Consider the following 17,380-nt stretch of genomic DNA (forward strand, 5'->3'; position numbering starts at 1 on the left):
AGAGGTATTTAACTCCCTTAAAAATGCTTCTCTTTGGGGGTATTGGTAGCGTGTGGGCAACTGTAATGATGATTAAAAATTTAATTTAATGATTCGGTGCCGGATTAGTGGTGCTTTCCCCGGTTGCTAATCTATCGGTTGTATTATTACCGGGCAAGATGCCAAGTAATACAACTAGCCGTGTACAAATTCCCGGTTTAGTGAGATTGCGAGCGGCCGTTTCCATGACAGTCTTGCCGTCCTAATAAACTAATTGCGTACAAATTGATTTGGGTTGACACGTGTAGATGTGGTTTGAAAGCAAAGAACGTTTTTTTTTAGTGAGATAATGACATAAACAGTCATTGGAATATGGCTCAATGTGTAATATAATCCATGAATTTTTAATTTATTTAATGTAGTCTCTGAATTTTAGCCTAATATTTAATGTAATTTCTGAACTTTTAATTTGCTCAATGTGGTCTTTTGACTTTTGGTACATATTCAATGTAGTCCCTAAATTATATGAAAATGTTCAATAAAATCCATGAGCTTAGATTAATGGAATGACAACATCGAACATTTTCATATAGGAATTAAATTGAATATGTACCAAAAGTTCAAGGACGATATTGAACAAATTAAAAGTTCATGGATCACATTGCATATTGCATTAAAGTTCAAGGACCACATTGAACAAATTAAAAGTTCCGCACATTGAGGCAAAATTCATGAATTATTTGTGTCGTTTTCCCTTTTTTTAGTAAGACCGCCATGATACAATTTGTTTTAGCGAACTTAGAAAAACCAATTCGCATTTTTAGCTTAATTACGCAATTAAGCTATCACCATCACATACGTGCCCGTGCACACGACATATACGAGGAATCATCATCCTCTTTCTTGAAGGGATTCCGATTTGCGTCTAAGCAACCTCCTAAAGATTGGTCAGCTTCGGCAATCATTCCATAGCTCTCTTCGAATTTCTTCTATACCCACCGTCCGAACTTGGCTTTCCCAAGAATCAAAAGGGCTGACACGCTCGTTCTTGATTTTTTACCAACCCTTTGGGGGGTTCGATCACGTAAGCAAGCCGTTGCCACTTCCCATCCTTTCGATGTTGTAGTCGCAACGATTCTTGATCTGCGCATGTCTCGTGCGAACTCTTGCCGTGTTTAACTTAAACTTTACTTGAGTTCTTGCATGCGTAATGGGTAGTGCTTATCTTATTCATTTGGACCTATAAGATTCAGATACGGCAATCGGACAACGAGGCAACAAAGTCTTTCTCTCTGTCTGTCTGGGACGGAGGTTTCGGAGTTTATGGTTTCTTTTCTCTGTCCACGGCGGTGAATGATGTGGGGTTGATCAATCGTTAGGGGGGTTCGCGGGGTTGCTGAAGAAAAAGGGGTGTGATCTCTCCGGCATCAGTGGGGGGCACCAGAATGGCCGACACCGGTCGTCCTCTGATCTCTGTTCATCCCGATGAGCTCAAATTCACTTGTACCTCTCTCTTTCTCTCTCTCTCTCTGTGTCCGCGTTATTAGTTTCATTTCTAATTTAGCAGATTTCAGGTAGATGGCATGTGGGTGAATTCATCTTCTCCTGGGTTTGCTCGATTTAGAGAATAGAGTGGCACAGAAGTTACGAAAGGAAACAGTGTAAAGATGAAAAGGGTCATCAAGTTTTCTGTGTTCTGCTATTAAAATTCCGTGTAAACCAGCTAAAGTATAAATTTTGTTCAGAGAAAGTCCTTCGCAGTCACGTCTGGATCCTCTCACCCTACTCCTAGGACAATCTTGGACTGATGAAAAAAGGGTCTCATCAGGCCTGTACTCTTCTTTCAGGCCAGAAATGTATGCGAAATCAGCTTCTGTATGCAAAAGCTGGTGGGATTTGACATGGTCGAATCAGTGAGAAGATCTTTTCAAGCCTTTTTTTAGGCCTGACCTCCTTTGAGGAGATTAGAAGATGACAATGTGTAGAAACTTGAGAAAAGGCTGCGTGGATGATTAGGATGTATGAATCTCATGAATTATCTATGCGAAAATCAGTCCCATGAGATTGTAATGTGTTCTGGCTACTGCGGCAAGGGTCTGGGGTGTTAAAGAATGTAGACATTAATATTGACGTCAGGGCTGTGTGTGAAAAGGATATGGGGGAGGGGGAAGTATTTATCTGATGCTAGCTCGTGCTTATTTCTAATTTACTTCAACTGTTGGCAGACAGTTTTGAGAATCTCAGTAGAGAGTTGGCTTATTAATTTGGAAAAAAATATGTATCAAAAGGTAAATTGTTTCTTGTGAAGGAATAAAAATGAACGCACAAAGGAGCAGTTGCCAGGTGGATTGTGCTCCCGGTATTTGCTATTCAGTAGAATTATAGGATTCTCCAAACTGTAAGTTTCAAATCTTTAAAATCTTTGGAGGGTGGTGATCTGTGAACAGTTAATGATCATTTTATCAGCGACAAACGAGAGTAAATCCAATTCAGTTGCAGTTAGCCCGATGGGTTTTTTGGTGCTTTTTGAAACATCCTAAATTTAACCCTGACTACTAAAAACAGAGCAGCGTTCCTGTGATGAATGGTGCGCTCTATTTCTACTTGAGCAAGATCTTCCAGCCCTAGTATCACTTCAGGGTAGTAAGGGTATCTCTTGTTCCAAATAGACATGATTCTAGGCCTATTGTTAAGGAGGCCAAAAACAGTGAAGTTTTTATTTGATTGAGAGCCAAATGCTGCTTTAAACATTCCGTTTACTAGTGGAAGGGGAACTTGGACTCTTTGTTTGCAGGGGAAGGCGTGTTGTCACGTCAATTCTGCATTTATTAATGCTTATGCACTTGTATTGCACCCTTGTTTTCCTTGCATAATTTGTTTGGTTGTGCTTCTGGATATAAACTGCATAATGGTGTCTCTCTTGTCCTTAATAATGGAATAAATTGGGCATTCTTCTCCATGATAAGGGGAAGTTTCAAATTTTATCTTGTTTGCATTTTGACTGTTAAAATCAGGTTAGCTATCCAGAAGCATGATCTTTTGCTGTCTGCCTGTAAACAACGTGTCAAAAAATTGCTATTTTTATAGAGGAAGAGACTGGAACACGCTGGATATACTGCATTGCATGATTATAGGGAGAGTTTGATATATGAAATTTGTCTGTTTATGTCAGCTTTTTCTTACTTTGTGACCTAAGAGCCTTCCTTTTTAGCTCTCTCATGTTACTGAATGGACTTCTGATGTTCAAATTCATGTAACCAGTTGAGCTGAAAAAGCAAAGCTATTGCGACCTCAAAGTTGTGAACAACACAGAACACCATGTTGCATTTAAGGTACACTTTGGTCGATGTGTAGGCTTGTGCACGTTCGTGCATAAGTATGTCCCTTTTGAGTTCTACATCTACCTTCCTAAATTAAATCAAACTTCTAAAGCCTCATTTAGATTTAAATTATTCATATTATGCTTTTTCTTGGTACAATGCAGCCTCAATTTGCTCTCAACTCTTTCCTTTTGCTAGGTTAAAACGACTTCACCTAAAAAGTACTTTGTACGACCAAACTCTTGTACATTACAACCTCACGATGCTTGTCTAATAAGAGGTACTGCTTATTATGTCAACCGACTATCTTTTCATGATGGCTTCTGTTCACTCTAATAGATCTGCTTTTTTGACAAATGCTTCTTTCAGCACTTTGCCTAATGATATTTCTTTGGAACTTCCTCACTGTTTTTAATTCTGTCGTGCCTTTTTATGTTGATGTGAAGTTACTCTCCAAGCCCAACAAGAATACCCGCCTGATATGCAATGCAAGGACAAATTTCTTCTTCAAAGCACCATAGTGCCTTCTAATACTGATGGCAAAGAACTTTCGCCTGATACTGTGAGAATTAATTTTCTGACAATTGACCTTATTAATTAAATCCGGAAACTATATAATGGCATTCTTTCTCTGTGTTGACTTTGATGTTTATGTCGTATCCAGTTCAATAAGGGTGGCGGAAGATTAGTAGAGGAATGCAGACTCGGAGTTGCTTATATTTTTCCCAGCTCACCTCAAGAAAAGTCTGAAGAGGAAGCCTTTCGGGGCTCGATGCAAAGTTTTGATGATGACGCGGTGAGCTCATTTTGCTTCTTGTGTAGTTAGACTTTAAAGGTTCTGTAGGATTTTGTTGAAAGTTTTGGTCAATTTGCTGGTCATGCTCTGAAAGCTTGCTACCTCCAAACCAAGATGAGCCTTGATCTAATAGAACATTGAAGTATGTACTCTCATGGTAAATTTGCGTAGACATATGTCTGAAGTGTAATTAGATGGTGAAATGAGATGCTGATAGACGTGTAGTATCACAATTTACGAGGAAAAAGTTACAGAAAATGTTATCTCCCGGTGGATGGTTCATCCCAGGAGAGTTTTTCTTTTCTAAATAAGAATTCAAAGGTATCAGATTGATCCAGTGAGAATTAGATATTCTGATAATTAACTAAAAGAAGAACGAGTGCTCTAATTTACAAGAAGAGAACATGGGATGAGCTTTGTATGCCGTCCTACTGCCAGCAGGCATGCATACCTGGCATTGCCTGCCCTAGTTCTTTGTCCCTCTATGGCTGTTGTGAAACTTGTTTTGCAGAGAAGCCAGTTATCTGATTTTCTCCTCTCTGTCAATTAACTACGTTCTGAGTAGGGACTTCTTTTGTTGTTCATTTTCTCCTCTTTGAAGGTGTTTCGTTTCATCTTTTGCCAAAAATCTGAGGCAGTAATGTAGCTACATCTTTGGGGAAACTTTTGAATGAAAGTTCTTTTTTCATTTGAACTGCGATGATAAGTGCTCTTTTTGGTGATCAACAATCGGCTTATCATTTCCCTCCCTTTTTAGAGTCTGGCTTTGCAGCGGATAAAGGACGAGAGAGATGCTGCTGTTCGGCAAACGCAATTGTTGCAGAAAGATCTTGTGAGTCCCTCTGTTATTGTGTAAGCTTTAGTCCACTAGCATATCAATTGGAGGGAAAAGGGGGAGAGAAAGAGGGGAAAAAATGGTAGTATAATACCCGCCAGCAGTAAAGCGAATGAAAGCAAATTTATTTAGTGCATTTTAATACTTAACATGGTAAGTAATGAAGTAAGTGCCAGAGACACTGCGAAGATGGGTTTTTTAGTCCTCCTTCGGGTGTCATTCTCTTTAGGAAGTGAAAAAAACTGCAGTTGAATATAGAAAAATCTGCTTTGGTGACTGAGTAAGGAGATTATTCGAGATCCTGTCGATCCTGATTTGATGAGGCTTTTAAACGACGAACAATGGGTCACTAAGATAATCGTCTTTCTTGATTAATTATAGTTTCGCTTCCCCGATCTTTGTAGGACATGATGAAAACACAGAGATACCGAAGAAGCGGCCGAGGCTTCTCCTTCATGTCCGCACTTGCCGTGGCTTTCGTCGGTGTGATGATTGGATTCGTGTTAGCCTTCCTCTACTCGTCCCCGTCTGCAGAATGAGTAGCTACCGGTCAAAGCTGCAACAGGCAGGTGGTTGGTTTAGTTCCTTGTAAAAAAAATTCAAGCCCGGTTAGAATGTTCGCTTTGTTTGCTTTATTCTTTCTGTAGATCTTCTCCCCCCGCGTCTGCAGAGTCTATTACATTGCAAATAGTCTCTTTTCAAATTTGCAGAAAACGCGAAGCTGGTATGGAAGTCCTCCTATGCTAGGCTTCAAACTAAACATGGAAGTCAGGATAATAATCACAGTGTATCCATAGAACATGATCTAGCCAGAGCTTATCTTGTTTTGTTCCCTAACTAGGAAGTGCTCTTTTCATGTGGTCTTACATTCGCAGAATTATTTAGAAAATCCCGTGTTTAAGAGTTCGACGCGCCGAGGATTGGACTTTAAACCTACGAAAGATGTTTGGAAAGGAGTCAAGTGCATGGGGCGATAGCTGCGCGATCTGGTCTATTAGTATCAGGGCCACGATGCTTGTTATTATTATCCAACTGCAGAGGTTCTCTTATCGTCCCGTAAACATCATTGTATGCGCAAGAAAAAAGTTACTGTCTCAGCAATTGTTTTTCACGGTAACTAACTACACATAGTAAGAAAATTATGGGAAAATTGTTCAAAAAGGCATAAAAATGTTGCAATTTTGTCAATTTAGTTTTAAACTTTTTAATTTTGTCAATTGAGTTTATCCAGGTAATTTTAACCGAAAATCGCTAACGTAAACACTGAAAGTGCCACGTAAGGCGATTGGCACTGATGTGGACTTATAATTTTTCTTCTTTTCCTCTTTTTTATCACGATTGGTGAGCTGACCACAGACGAGGGCCTTGCAGCCCTTGCCCAATAACTGGTGAGGATTGGCCGGCCCTTGCCTCTAATGATAAGGGTTGGCCAGCGGCCCTCGCTCTAGGGCTTGGAAGAAAGAAATAAAAATAATAAAAATAATTTATTCAAAACTCAAAAGATACTATTAAAAATTATCCACATCAGTATTGACCGATGGCTGTCGTCCGTGTCAATGATTTTTCGGCTAAAATTGGCTAGACGGACTCAATTGGCAAAATGTGAAAATGTTTATGAATGAATTGACAAATTGAAAGGTGTATAACGGAATTGGCAAAAGTGCAATAGGTTTATGACTTTTTGGATAATTTTCCCGAAAATTACTATCCCATTAGGAAACTAAATTCACTTTGGTTCATAGGTGATCTAGTCGGATCGGATCATGTTCGAAATTAGTCTTCAGTTGACTTTAAAGCCCTTGATCTGCTGGCTCTCGGTTTCCCAATTAAACCAGGACACTATCTATTCAATCAATTTCCGTTTTTATCTGGACTATGTATTAATAGTTACATCTCAGTTCCACTCGAAGGAGGAAAACCTTACACACACACATATATACATAGACCCAATCCTCATGATTTTGCATTATAAACTTCAAACCCTTCAAATTGCTTCGCTTCAACCAACGGCCGAAAAGAGCATCATCCTCAGACCACCAGTGCTTGCGATTTCTGCGTTACCAACTCTTCTGAAACATGACCACTTTGGCTTACACTTATTATGAATCCCGGATCACGGGCGCGCAGAGAATGCGTACGGCAAGCAACCTGGGTACTGGCGACAATCGTCGGATCATGTTCCACTTGAATTTCGTCCTTCAATACATCCACCGGCATGGCGGTCGGGCACTAGTCCCTCATGCGGCGCTGCCCGCACTGACCGCTCGGGTTTGGTCCAATGAGCTTCTCTGGAACAATGGCCAGGTTAGATTTTGGCAACGTTGCACATTTACAAAAACTTCGATGGAAATACCCGATTCTTCATTAGGAGCTTATATTAGTGTGGAATGCGCATTACGACTTGCTTTTAGTTTCTTCCTTGTCCTTGCTTTGGTTATTGTAATTCAAGCTTGTTTGGTGCACAAAATAATCTCGAAAGTCTATCCTAAACTTTTTGGGCATCCGATTAATCCTCTAAAACACATAAGCAGGCGTGCGTGCTTTCTACGAGGAAAGAATTTTTGCCTTCAAAATTTCTAGCGAATCGATTGATTATTAGAAGAATCTTAAATATCATATACGAATTGTAAACACGAAGCCGTATGATCCATCATGCACTAACTCCATCCCTTGTGATGCAATACACAGTTTATATCCATTATACTGTCTGCAATTGGAGTTCTGGTGGAGTATCAGCCACCGATCATCCGACACGTGTACAACCAGGCGGTTTGTATGACTGCGACCCCCGCCAGCGACGGCGCCAACCTTGCCCATATGGAAGTAACCATCTACGCCGTGACTCACGTGCTCTTGGAAGAAGAATTAATGCCGTCGCTCGAGGAAGAAACTTTGCTGGAGCCGGCGACGAAATCGTCCATCGAGGCTTTGGAGAGAATTAGGGTGAATGATGGCGATCCGATGTGCGTGTGCACCATCTGCATTGAGGAGCTCGCGGGCGGGACAGAAGCGACGAAGATGCCCTGCTCGCATGTTTATCACGTGGATTGCATCAGGCAGTGGCTGGAGACGAGCCATTCTTGCCCCTTGTGCCGGTACGCCATGCCGACGCAGCAGTTGATGGTCCGACGATGACCTCGATCAAGAAAATCGGATTTGATCTTGGATTATATTATTCCTTTCCACTTCTTGAATTCGAAGATATGCATGAGTTGCAATTCAAACCGAATTTATTTCCTTTAATTATCGTCCGCTGCCTATGAGCATAGTCAGCGTTACTTTTACTTGTTACATCCTAGATTTCTTTAACAAATAACACATAAATCGCCATGCTTAGGTTTAGAAACTCAAACTCTTCCTCGACTAAGTATATAAGCAGCATTCAGGGACATGGTGATGAGAATCCTCATCTCCCTGTTCCTCTCACTCAAAGGGTTTGGAACTCCGCCCGCGAATGCCCCGCACTTGCTTCCATGCGCCTGTGGTGTGCCTCTCAAACGCGCGACGAGGGCCGAATAGTTGTGCTCGCTGAGTGCTTTGAGCCCGTCCTGGAAGGGTTCCATGATTTCCAAGTACCCGCTGATGCAGTTCTGGATGTAGTCCAGAAGATCCTTGTCCGTGACTTGCCGCGTGAGCTGCCTCGCGAAAATCAGAGTGTTGGTGTCGTTCTCCAGGCCTTGTTCTAGGGCTATCTGAGCGAGGCCTTGCATGTCCGTTTCTCCGCCCGAGATATGCTGGTTGAAGGTCTTGTTGCAGAACCCGTAGTCCTCGGTCTGGCGGCAGATCTGGTCGATCAGCTGCTGCGTCTGCGGGCCGGCCAGGGCGTTCGAGAAGAGGAGGAAGGTGAAGAAGAGAGCGGCGATGGAATTTTCCATATTTCTTTGATTTCTCTTCCGTTCTCTTCTCTTGGTTATACGCCCTACGAGTTTGCGTGAATGGAGAGAAGCAAAATAGGGTTTATATGCGTAGATTGCCTTATGGGATTTTAGGAAGAAATTTATTATGTCCCCAAGATATTGTTTAGAAGAGAAGGATATGATTCCATAGTAGGATTTCCTCCCCTTTCCTTCCCTTCAAATCTTCCATGCACAATTATTTCCTTAAGAAACTTATAAAATGCATATATTCTGGCTATCTAGCAAGATAATTATAAAAGATTATATGGTTGATACCACGAAAAACACTAAACCGGTATGCATGTGATAAATTTATCATAAACTAATTTTTTTGACAACTAAAAACCCCAAACTGGTACAGTTGTTACTAATCTACCCTTCGTTAGTTTCCGTTAAATTTTACCGTCAAATTGTTGAGTTAGATGGCACGTGACAGTTGACGGGTGTACTAGTTTGGGGTCTTACCCTCTATTTATCACAAGTATATCAATTTATGATTTTGCGTGGTATTAATCCAATTTAATGGAAACTAACAAAGGGTAAATCTGTCACGATGTACAAGTCTGGGGTTTTCTATAGTCAAAAAATTAGTTTATGGTAAATTTGTCAAAGGTATATTGATTTGAATTTTTTCGTGATATTATCTCAATATTATATGATTAGCGTTCCTAAACTGGGACCAAGGACTAAAGGGCGACTCTGCCATAATTATTATACATAAAAAACTCACGCATAACACAGATCCTCTATATCTTTTAAGGTGTCTCAATGGATTTAAAAGCATGGGATGCGATTGACTCTTTTAAATTTAATCTGTCGGGGACATTTTGGTAATCGACTTCTAACCTCATTAGTTGATCAGTAAAAATATAGAAAATAAGTCATAAGTCGAAGTATTTTCACACGAGTATAATACACCACGCGTACGGCTTGTTTTAGTCTAGGACGTGTATTTTTTTGTAAGTTAATACGTACGTGCATTTATGTGAAAGTATGTGTATTTTAGTAGCAGGGGTAAGATTTCAAATCTCAAAATATTTTTCTCTATCCTTACATATTTATTTATATTGTTCGCATTGTGCATTTTAATCAATAATTTCTTTTAATTATTTAATAATTCAAGTATTTCATAATAAAGTCCTAATGCTTAATCTTTCAAACATCAGTTTTTTGGTGCAAATACACATTTGTTAGCCAATACATTCTACTTTTAATAATGATATGTTGTTGCTATATCTTGAGTAGTAAAAATCACGGGATAATTATCCAAGAAGTCATAAATCTATTGTACTGCGACCAATTTAGTCCTAAACCTTTTGGCTTGCCAATGTAGTCCTTCTAATGAAATATGGCTGGAAATCGGTGACATGAACGTTGGTTGTGCCACGTAGGACAACTGGTGCTAACACAACCTATTTTTGTAATTTTTTGAATAAAAATTGAACTTTTTATATTTTTTCCTTTCTTCTTTCTTTTTTCCCTATTTCCCTCCGCCGATCATCCACATTAGGGATGGGTAGTTCCATATTTCGCATAGGTTCCACTAGGAACTTGGAACCTACCCGTTGGAACAGGTTTCTCATTTTCTGGAACTTGAAACCTACCTTGCATACGTTGGAACATGGAACCTACCCTATCACAAGTTTCAGGGTCTATCTAAGTTTCACATGTATTATTAATTGAACGATTGAAGTGAATCATCACTTTTAATGACCATCACTTACTACTACAATCCACTGAGCACAACTTATATTTAGACACACGAAGATTTTGAAATATTAACAAAGTAATGGTTTCAGTCATAAAATAAAAACTCAGACTATTGGTGCCAGATTATACACTTATTATCGGACGCCATGGAATATCATAGGATCACACGAAGACATAGATTAAGAAAAATACAAAAACTTGTCATAGGTTCTTGGTAGCCAAGAACCTAAAACCTAGCCGTTGAAACGGGTTATCCAATTTTTAGAACTTGGAACCTAGAACCTACCGTGCTTACCTTGGAACCTGGAACCGTACATGTTTCCACTAGTCTGGTTCTTCGATTCTAGTTTTTACCCTAAGACCATGCTCACCCCTAGTCCACATCATAAATGGCCTAACACGGACTTTCGACCAAAATTGGTAAATTGTCAAAAAGTATATAACTAAAATTTTCAAATTAAAAAGTTTATGACTAAATTAACCACTTTATAATAAGTTTATAATTTTTTGAACAATTTTTCCCAAAAATCACACTACGTGTACATATTCATTATCTAGCTTGTGTATTATAAAGGGTTAATACCGCGAAAAACCCCAAACTGGTACGCATGTGACAATTTTACCCCAAACTAATTTTTTGACCATCAAAAACCTCAAAATGATACACCTGTGACAAATTTACTCTTAATTTATTTCCGTTAAATTTTACTGTCAAATTATTTTGTTAAATGACACGCGGCAATTAACGGATATACCAATTTTATGTTTCACCCTTCGTTTTTCACAGGCGTACCAGTTTATGATTTTTTGTGGTATTAATTCAATTTAATGGAAACTAATGGAGAGTAAATTTATCACAAATGTATAAGTTCAGTGTTTTTGGCGGTAAAAAAATTACGGGTAAATTTATCACAGGTATACCGATTTAAATTTTTCGTGATCAAAAAATTAGTTTAGAGTAAAATTATAGTATATCAGTTTGATATTTTTCGTGGTATTAATCATTGATTTTACACCATGACAATAGAACTGAAGTTGTTCGTATCAAGTCAACTTGTATGGAGTGAATTTGTCGTATTGTCAATTCTCAGCTGGAATAGCCAATCAATCTCTCTCTCTCTCTCTCTCTCTCTCTCTCTCTCTCTCTCTCTCTCTCTCTCTCTCTCTCTCTCTCTCTCTTTTCCGAAAGCGAAAAGAACTGCAACACGTTAACTGCGAAAGCAGGCCATCCTTGAGGAACTTCACCACCTCATTTGCATGCATGCAAATTAAAAGTTACTAATTTCATTTCCTTAAGTCCCAGTTACGGCGCGATTTGATAGCCAGCCTTATTTGAACAACACCAAACTTCATAAGAAGCAAAAAGAACAACGAAAAAGAAAAGAACTGAAAAGGAAGCACTCAATCGCTCGAAAACACTATTTTTCTTCAATGAAGCAGACTGTATGCAGTCGTAGCAGTCATGATGACAAGAATCCTCTCCTCTCTGTTATTCTCGTAAAGAGGATTTCTGATCCCATGGCTGTTGCTGTACTGCCCGCACTCAGTCGCTAGCACCTTCGCCGAGTTCAGGAAGTCGGTCAACACGGCGTTGTAGTTGTTGTCCCCAAAGACCCTGTCCGCGTTCTCTATCATATCCAAAATCTTCAGGTACCCATTGATGCAGAGCTTGAGATAATCCACCAGTTCTTGGTTGGTCGCAGCACGCATGGTTTGCTTGGCGAAAACCACCGTGGTGGATGTGTTGCTCAGGCTCTGCGCGATGGCTATCTGAGCCAGGCCGTGCATGTCGGCCTCCGGGGTGAATATGTGTTCGGAGAAGCATTTGTTGCAGAACCCGTAGTCCTCCATCTTGCGGCAAATGGTGTCGATCAGCTCCTGCGTCTTGGGTCTGAACGCTGATACGCATGCGATCGAGACGATGACGAACAGAAGAAAAATGTGTTGTTTGTGAGGAATTCGAGCCATCTTTAGGGTTCTCATTTCTCTCCTTCTTTTGTTGGCTACGTAGGTTGCAGGATTCATGCATGAGGGGGAGAACTGGGCATTTATGGTGGAGTGTGTACTTGATAATTAGGAAGGCAATACAATGTAGCTCCGGATTTGGCTAAGGTATGATATCTTAAGGTCATAATTAAACACAAATCAAATATGGAAAAGAATTAACATCTTTTTCTTCTTATTGTTAGGATCTTCTTCCTTTGTTACAAACTTGTGCATTTATGGTAAACTACGGAGTTAATACCACCAAAAACTCCAAATTAGTACATCTGTGATAAATTTATCAAAAATTAATTTTTTTTATCACGAAAAACCTTAAACTGATACTCCTGTGACAAATTTACCCTCCATTAGTTTCCGTTAAATTTTAATATCAAATTGCCGAGTTATATAACTCTTAGCAGTTGTCAGGTGTACTAGTTTGGGGTTTTACCATCTATTTGTCACATGTGTACCAGTTTATGATTTTTCATGGTATTGATCCAGTTTAACGGAAACTAATAGAGGGTTAATTTATCACAAATGCATCAATTTGAGGTTTTTAGTGATCAAAAAATTAGTGTGGAATAAAGATGTCACGGGTGCACCAGTTTGGGGTTTTTGGTGGTCAAAATATTTGTTTGGGATAAATTTATCACAGGTATATCAGTTTAGGGTTTTTCGTGATATTAACCCTAAAATATAACACTACTTGGATTTTTTTTCCTAAATAAGTCGATATGACAATACAAGATAACTGCAAAGTGCCATCCTTATAGATATTTCAAATGGGTGGGTCGGGTTAAGTCATAAATGGTTCATAGATCGAATTGCCAAATTAGAAAAATTGGGTGCTATCATAGAGCTTTGTATCAGCTAAGTTCACGAGTTGGAGATAAGCGGACTCGAACATCGAACCCATATGAAGTTTCACCATGAGCAGATTGTATCCATTGGGCAAATATAGGTTCGATTAAGATTTGTTTCTCCGGAGTACCAAAAGCAAGCATGACATCATTAACCCAATTGATCCATTAAGCCGTTTATGACCCATTTATTCTCAATGCAAATTTCTCGACTTATATCCGATTTGACTCATATTACTAAAACAATTTCATATTTAACCCAATCAAAAAAAAATTACTTCTTATGATTTTTTTTAAAATTATATTGCTAAAAGACTTCCATGCAATACGATTATAGTAGACAATTTTTATAATTTTTTATTTTCTTTCTTTCTTCTACGTCGGGTGAGGGCCACGATGGCCAGCAATCCTCACGGATTTTGTAAGAAAAAAAGGAAATTTTTTTTTTAAAAATCAGAAAATTTAAAACATTAAAAAATAAAAAAATTTAAAAATCAACTATTTATAATTCACTTAAGCTTTTTAGGTAATCCATTTATGACCCATTTAAAATCTATTTATGACCCACTTAAGCTTTTTTTAAAATTTAAGGCAACAAATTTATGACCCACATGATTAAATATGAGTTAACATATGGATTTTAGACCCATTTTGCCACCTCTACTTCCTATCAATCATGCAAGATCGATGTGATTTCTCTTTCCATAACTTATCCCAAAATAACTACTAAGGAAAAGAGTTCAAAAATCTTACTAGCAACCTAGTTGCTTCAAATATATTAATGCGGGTGTTGTGATAACACATCTACACGATATGTCGAATCACAGCTTTGCATTTTACAAACATGATTTTGGACCAGCCCAAAAAATCAATGTGGGTGGACTCAAAAAAGTTTAATTATAGAGCTCGATCAGAAGGAAACTCGAGTCAAATGCACCCAATCCAAAATATATCTTGTTAATTGGAGTTAGGCTAAATATTTTCCGCAAGTCAAAAAAACACTTTCAAAAGTGAGAAAGAGGAAATCATTTTCCTGTCTTTTTCTTTCAACCAGATCAAGCATGTTCTCTTCCGTGCAATCATTTTAATTATTATTTTTTATTTTTCCTTCTTTTTCGGCCAGTCATCGGTCACGTCGAAAGCCAACGACCGGCCACAGGCGAACTCAAGCCTTGCCACAGGCCGGCAAGCTCAAAGCTCGTCGACTTGGCGAGGCTCGAGCTCGCCTATGGCCAGTCACTGGCCGTCGCAATGTCCAGCTATTGGCCGAAAAAAAAGGAAGACGAAAAAGAAAATTAAAAATTTGAATTAAAAAGAGAAAAGAAAAAAATGAAAAAATTATTAAAGTAGTACACGGAGGAAAATCAGATCAAATTTTTCATACCAAACGATGAAAAACAATTTCAATTTCATTTTGAGGTTTTTCAAACACTGAAAAATATTATTATTTTTCTCAACATTGATTTTCTGAATACCATATTCTTCCGACACGTGGTCCGATTTGTAACATGCAACGAAACAAAGAAGAAATGACGTGGCGACTTTTCACTGGTCAAGTTGACGTGACATTTCCACGTAATCAAGAGTTATCGACCCCGATATTTCCTGGTTCTTTTTTTGGTCGGAATATTTCCCGGGTTTACTTAGCAAGAAAGCGATGCGAAAGCGACGCGAAGGAGGCAAGTCGTTTCATTCGATAGTTCCTGTCAACCTAAACAATAAAGTCATCGCCGGTTTTTGTCGAGTTCTCGTTACCACGAAATTTCCAGGTTTCTGCAGCTCCCTATTTCCCTTTATGCCCCTGATTATCTGGAGCTTTCCATTCGGTCATTCATGACCCGTATTGGCAAATCGGGTTCAACTAGTTGGGTCAACTACACCGACTGGACGGTTGCCATTCCCCACCCCCAAAAAAAAAAAAATTCAGTGCACTTAAATTGGAACATATTAACCCTAAAGTATCCCAATAATTTTATGAAATTGTCGAGTTTCTCGATGTTTGGTATCTCGATTTAATCATCACGAAATCATCATCTATTTATTTCTTCGTTATTGACACCGTGTGCACCATGAAAGTTTTTTCCATAACATGTTTGCAGTCTAAAAAAGATGAATTTATTTGGCTAAGTGAGGCAGGTACACAAATTACTTTTTTTTTTTTCATTTTATGATAAGTCTCTTCAAGAAGCGAATAGTCGGGTTTTCCTTTTCTCTTTCTCAATCTCGTTATTGTACCGAGTCTTATTAAATTTTCACTATATCAATTGTTTATTTTCTACACTAACTATTCTATCATATAAAACAAAAGACCACCTCCTACTTTTATATAATATTGATAGATATTTCGTTTATTTTACGAATATTGTATTCATAAAAAGTGCCTACATTTGTAATTTTATGTATTTAAGTTTGCAAAGACTAATAACATTTAACGTGAACCATATTTTGCAAAGAGTATCCATTGAAAATGTTAATCTAAAAATCAATGTAAAGAACTCGGGCCCATTTAAACGTGAACTGTCCTAATGTACCGTGATGAACTTTTCTTACACTCTTTTTTACGTATTTAATTTTGCAAAGACTAATCACATTGCTTTTTTTTATGCGGTTGAAGATTACGGACTAAGCTTCTCTTTTATTTTAACATGGAAGTCAGGATAATAATCACAGTGTATCCATAGAACATGATCTAGCCAGAACTTATCTTGTTTTGTTCCCCAACTAGGAAGTGCACTTTTCATGTGGTCTTACATTCGCAGAATTATTTAGAAAATCCCGCGTTTAAGAGTTCGACGTGCCGAGGATTGGACTTTAAACCTACGAAAGATGTTTGGAAAGGAGTCAAGTGCATGGGGCGATAGCTGCGCGATCTGGTCTATTAGTATCAGGGCCACGATGCTTGTTATTATTATATATCCAACTGCAGAGGTTCTCTTATCGTCCCGTAAACATCATTGTATGCACAAGAAAAAAGCTACTATCTCAGCAATTGCTTTTCACAGTAACTAACAGCACATAGTAAGAAAATTATGGGAAAATTGTTCAAAAAGGCATAAAAATGTTGCAATTTCGTCAATTTAGTTTTAAACTTTTTAATTTTGTCAATTAAATCTTTTCACGTTTTGTCAATTGAGTTCATCTAGCTAATTTTAACCGAAAATCGCTAACGCAAACGCCGGAAGTGCCATGTAAGGTGGTTGGCACTCACGTGGACTTATAATTTTTCTTCTTTTCCTCTTTTTTATCACGATTAGTGAGCTGACCACAGACGAGGGCCTCACGACCCTTGCCCAATAACTGGTGAGGATTGGCCGGCCCTTGCCTCTAACGATAAGGGTTGGCCAGCGGCCCTCGCTAGGGCTTGGAAGAAAGAAATAAAAAAAAATAAAGAATAATAAAATTTATTCAAATTTCAAAAGATACTATTAAAAATTGTCCACGTCAGTATTGACCGATGGCTGTCGTCCGTGTCAATGATTTTTCGGCTAAAATTGGCTAGACGGACTCAATTGGCAAATGGTGAAAATGTTTATGACTGAATTGACAAATTGAAAGGTGTATAACGGAATTGGCAAAAGTGCAATAGGTTTATGACTTTTTGGATAATTTTCCCGAAAATTACAATCCCATTAGGAAACTAAATTCACTTTGGTTCATAGGTGATCTAGTCGGATCCGATCATGTTCGAAATTAGTCTTCAGTTGACTTTAAAGCCCTTGATCAGCTGGTTCTCGGTTTCCCAATTAAACCAGGACACTATCTATTCAATCAATTTCCGTTTTTATCTGGACTATGTATTAATAGTTACATCTCAGTTCTACTCGAAGCAGGAACACCTTACACACACACACAAATATGTATAGACCCAATCCTCATGATTTTGCATTATAGACTTCAAACCCTTCAAATTGCTTCGCTTCAACCGACGGCCGAAAAGACCATCGTCATCCTCAGACCACCAGCGCTTGCGATTTCTGCGTTGCCAACTCTTCTGAAAC

The 17,380-nt window shown here is 38.6% G+C and overlaps 4 protein-coding genes across 6 annotated transcripts; 2 read left to right on the top strand and 2 right to left on the bottom strand.

Annotated features, from left to right (window-relative positions):
- The first annotated feature begins 890 nt into the window (after positions 1-890).
- LOC115686526 (vesicle-associated protein 2-1-like) lies at positions 891-5,758 on the top strand. 3 transcript variants are annotated; one of them, XM_030611859.2, is made up of 8 exons: positions 891-1,063; positions 1,233-1,482; positions 3,241-3,311; positions 3,498-3,579; positions 3,746-3,861; positions 3,964-4,095; positions 4,853-4,927; positions 5,335-5,758. In XM_030611859.2, the coding sequence occupies exons 2-8, from the start codon at positions 1,425-1,427 to the stop codon at positions 5,467-5,469; spliced, it is 669 nt and encodes a 222-aa protein (XP_030467719.2). In that variant the 5' UTR covers positions 891-1,063; positions 1,233-1,424; the 3' UTR covers positions 5,470-5,758. The 3 variants fall into 3 exon arrangements, with proteins under 3 accessions (XP_030467719.2, XP_056160554.1, XP_056160553.1); XM_056304578.1 differs by lacking the exon at positions 891-1,063 and having other exon boundaries at positions 1,073-1,482; positions 5,335-5,499; positions 5,641-5,758; XM_056304579.1 differs by lacking the exons at positions 891-1,063; positions 3,241-3,311 and having other exon boundaries at positions 1,072-1,482.
- Positions 5,759-7,006: 1,248 nt separating this feature from the next.
- On the top strand, positions 7,007-8,065 carry LOC130135371 (probable E3 ubiquitin-protein ligase RHA4A). Its single transcript, XM_056304366.1, has 2 exons — positions 7,007-7,234; positions 7,619-8,065. Exons 1-2 carry the CDS (start codon positions 7,007-7,009, stop codon positions 8,063-8,065), a joined length of 675 nt encoding a protein of 224 aa, XP_056160341.1.
- Positions 8,066-8,277: 212 nt separating this feature from the next.
- On the bottom strand, positions 8,278-8,805 carry LOC115664129 (putative invertase inhibitor). Its single transcript, XM_030586076.1, has one exon. It carries the CDS (start codon positions 8,803-8,805, stop codon positions 8,278-8,280), a length of 528 nt encoding a protein of 175 aa, XP_030441936.1.
- Positions 8,806-11,964: 3,159 nt separating this feature from the next.
- On the bottom strand, positions 11,965-12,504 carry LOC115664128 (uncharacterized). Its single transcript, XM_030586075.1, has one exon. It carries the CDS (start codon positions 12,502-12,504, stop codon positions 11,965-11,967), a length of 540 nt encoding a protein of 179 aa, XP_030441935.1.
- Positions 12,505-17,380: the final 4,876 nt, after the last annotated feature.

This window comes from Syzygium oleosum, unplaced genomic scaffold (genome assembly GCF_021117445.2).
Source record: "Syzygium oleosum isolate NSW1041296 unplaced genomic scaffold, Sole_v2.1 Sole_v2.32, whole genome shotgun sequence".
NCBI lineage: Eukaryota > Viridiplantae > Streptophyta > Magnoliopsida > Myrtales > Myrtaceae > Syzygium > Syzygium oleosum.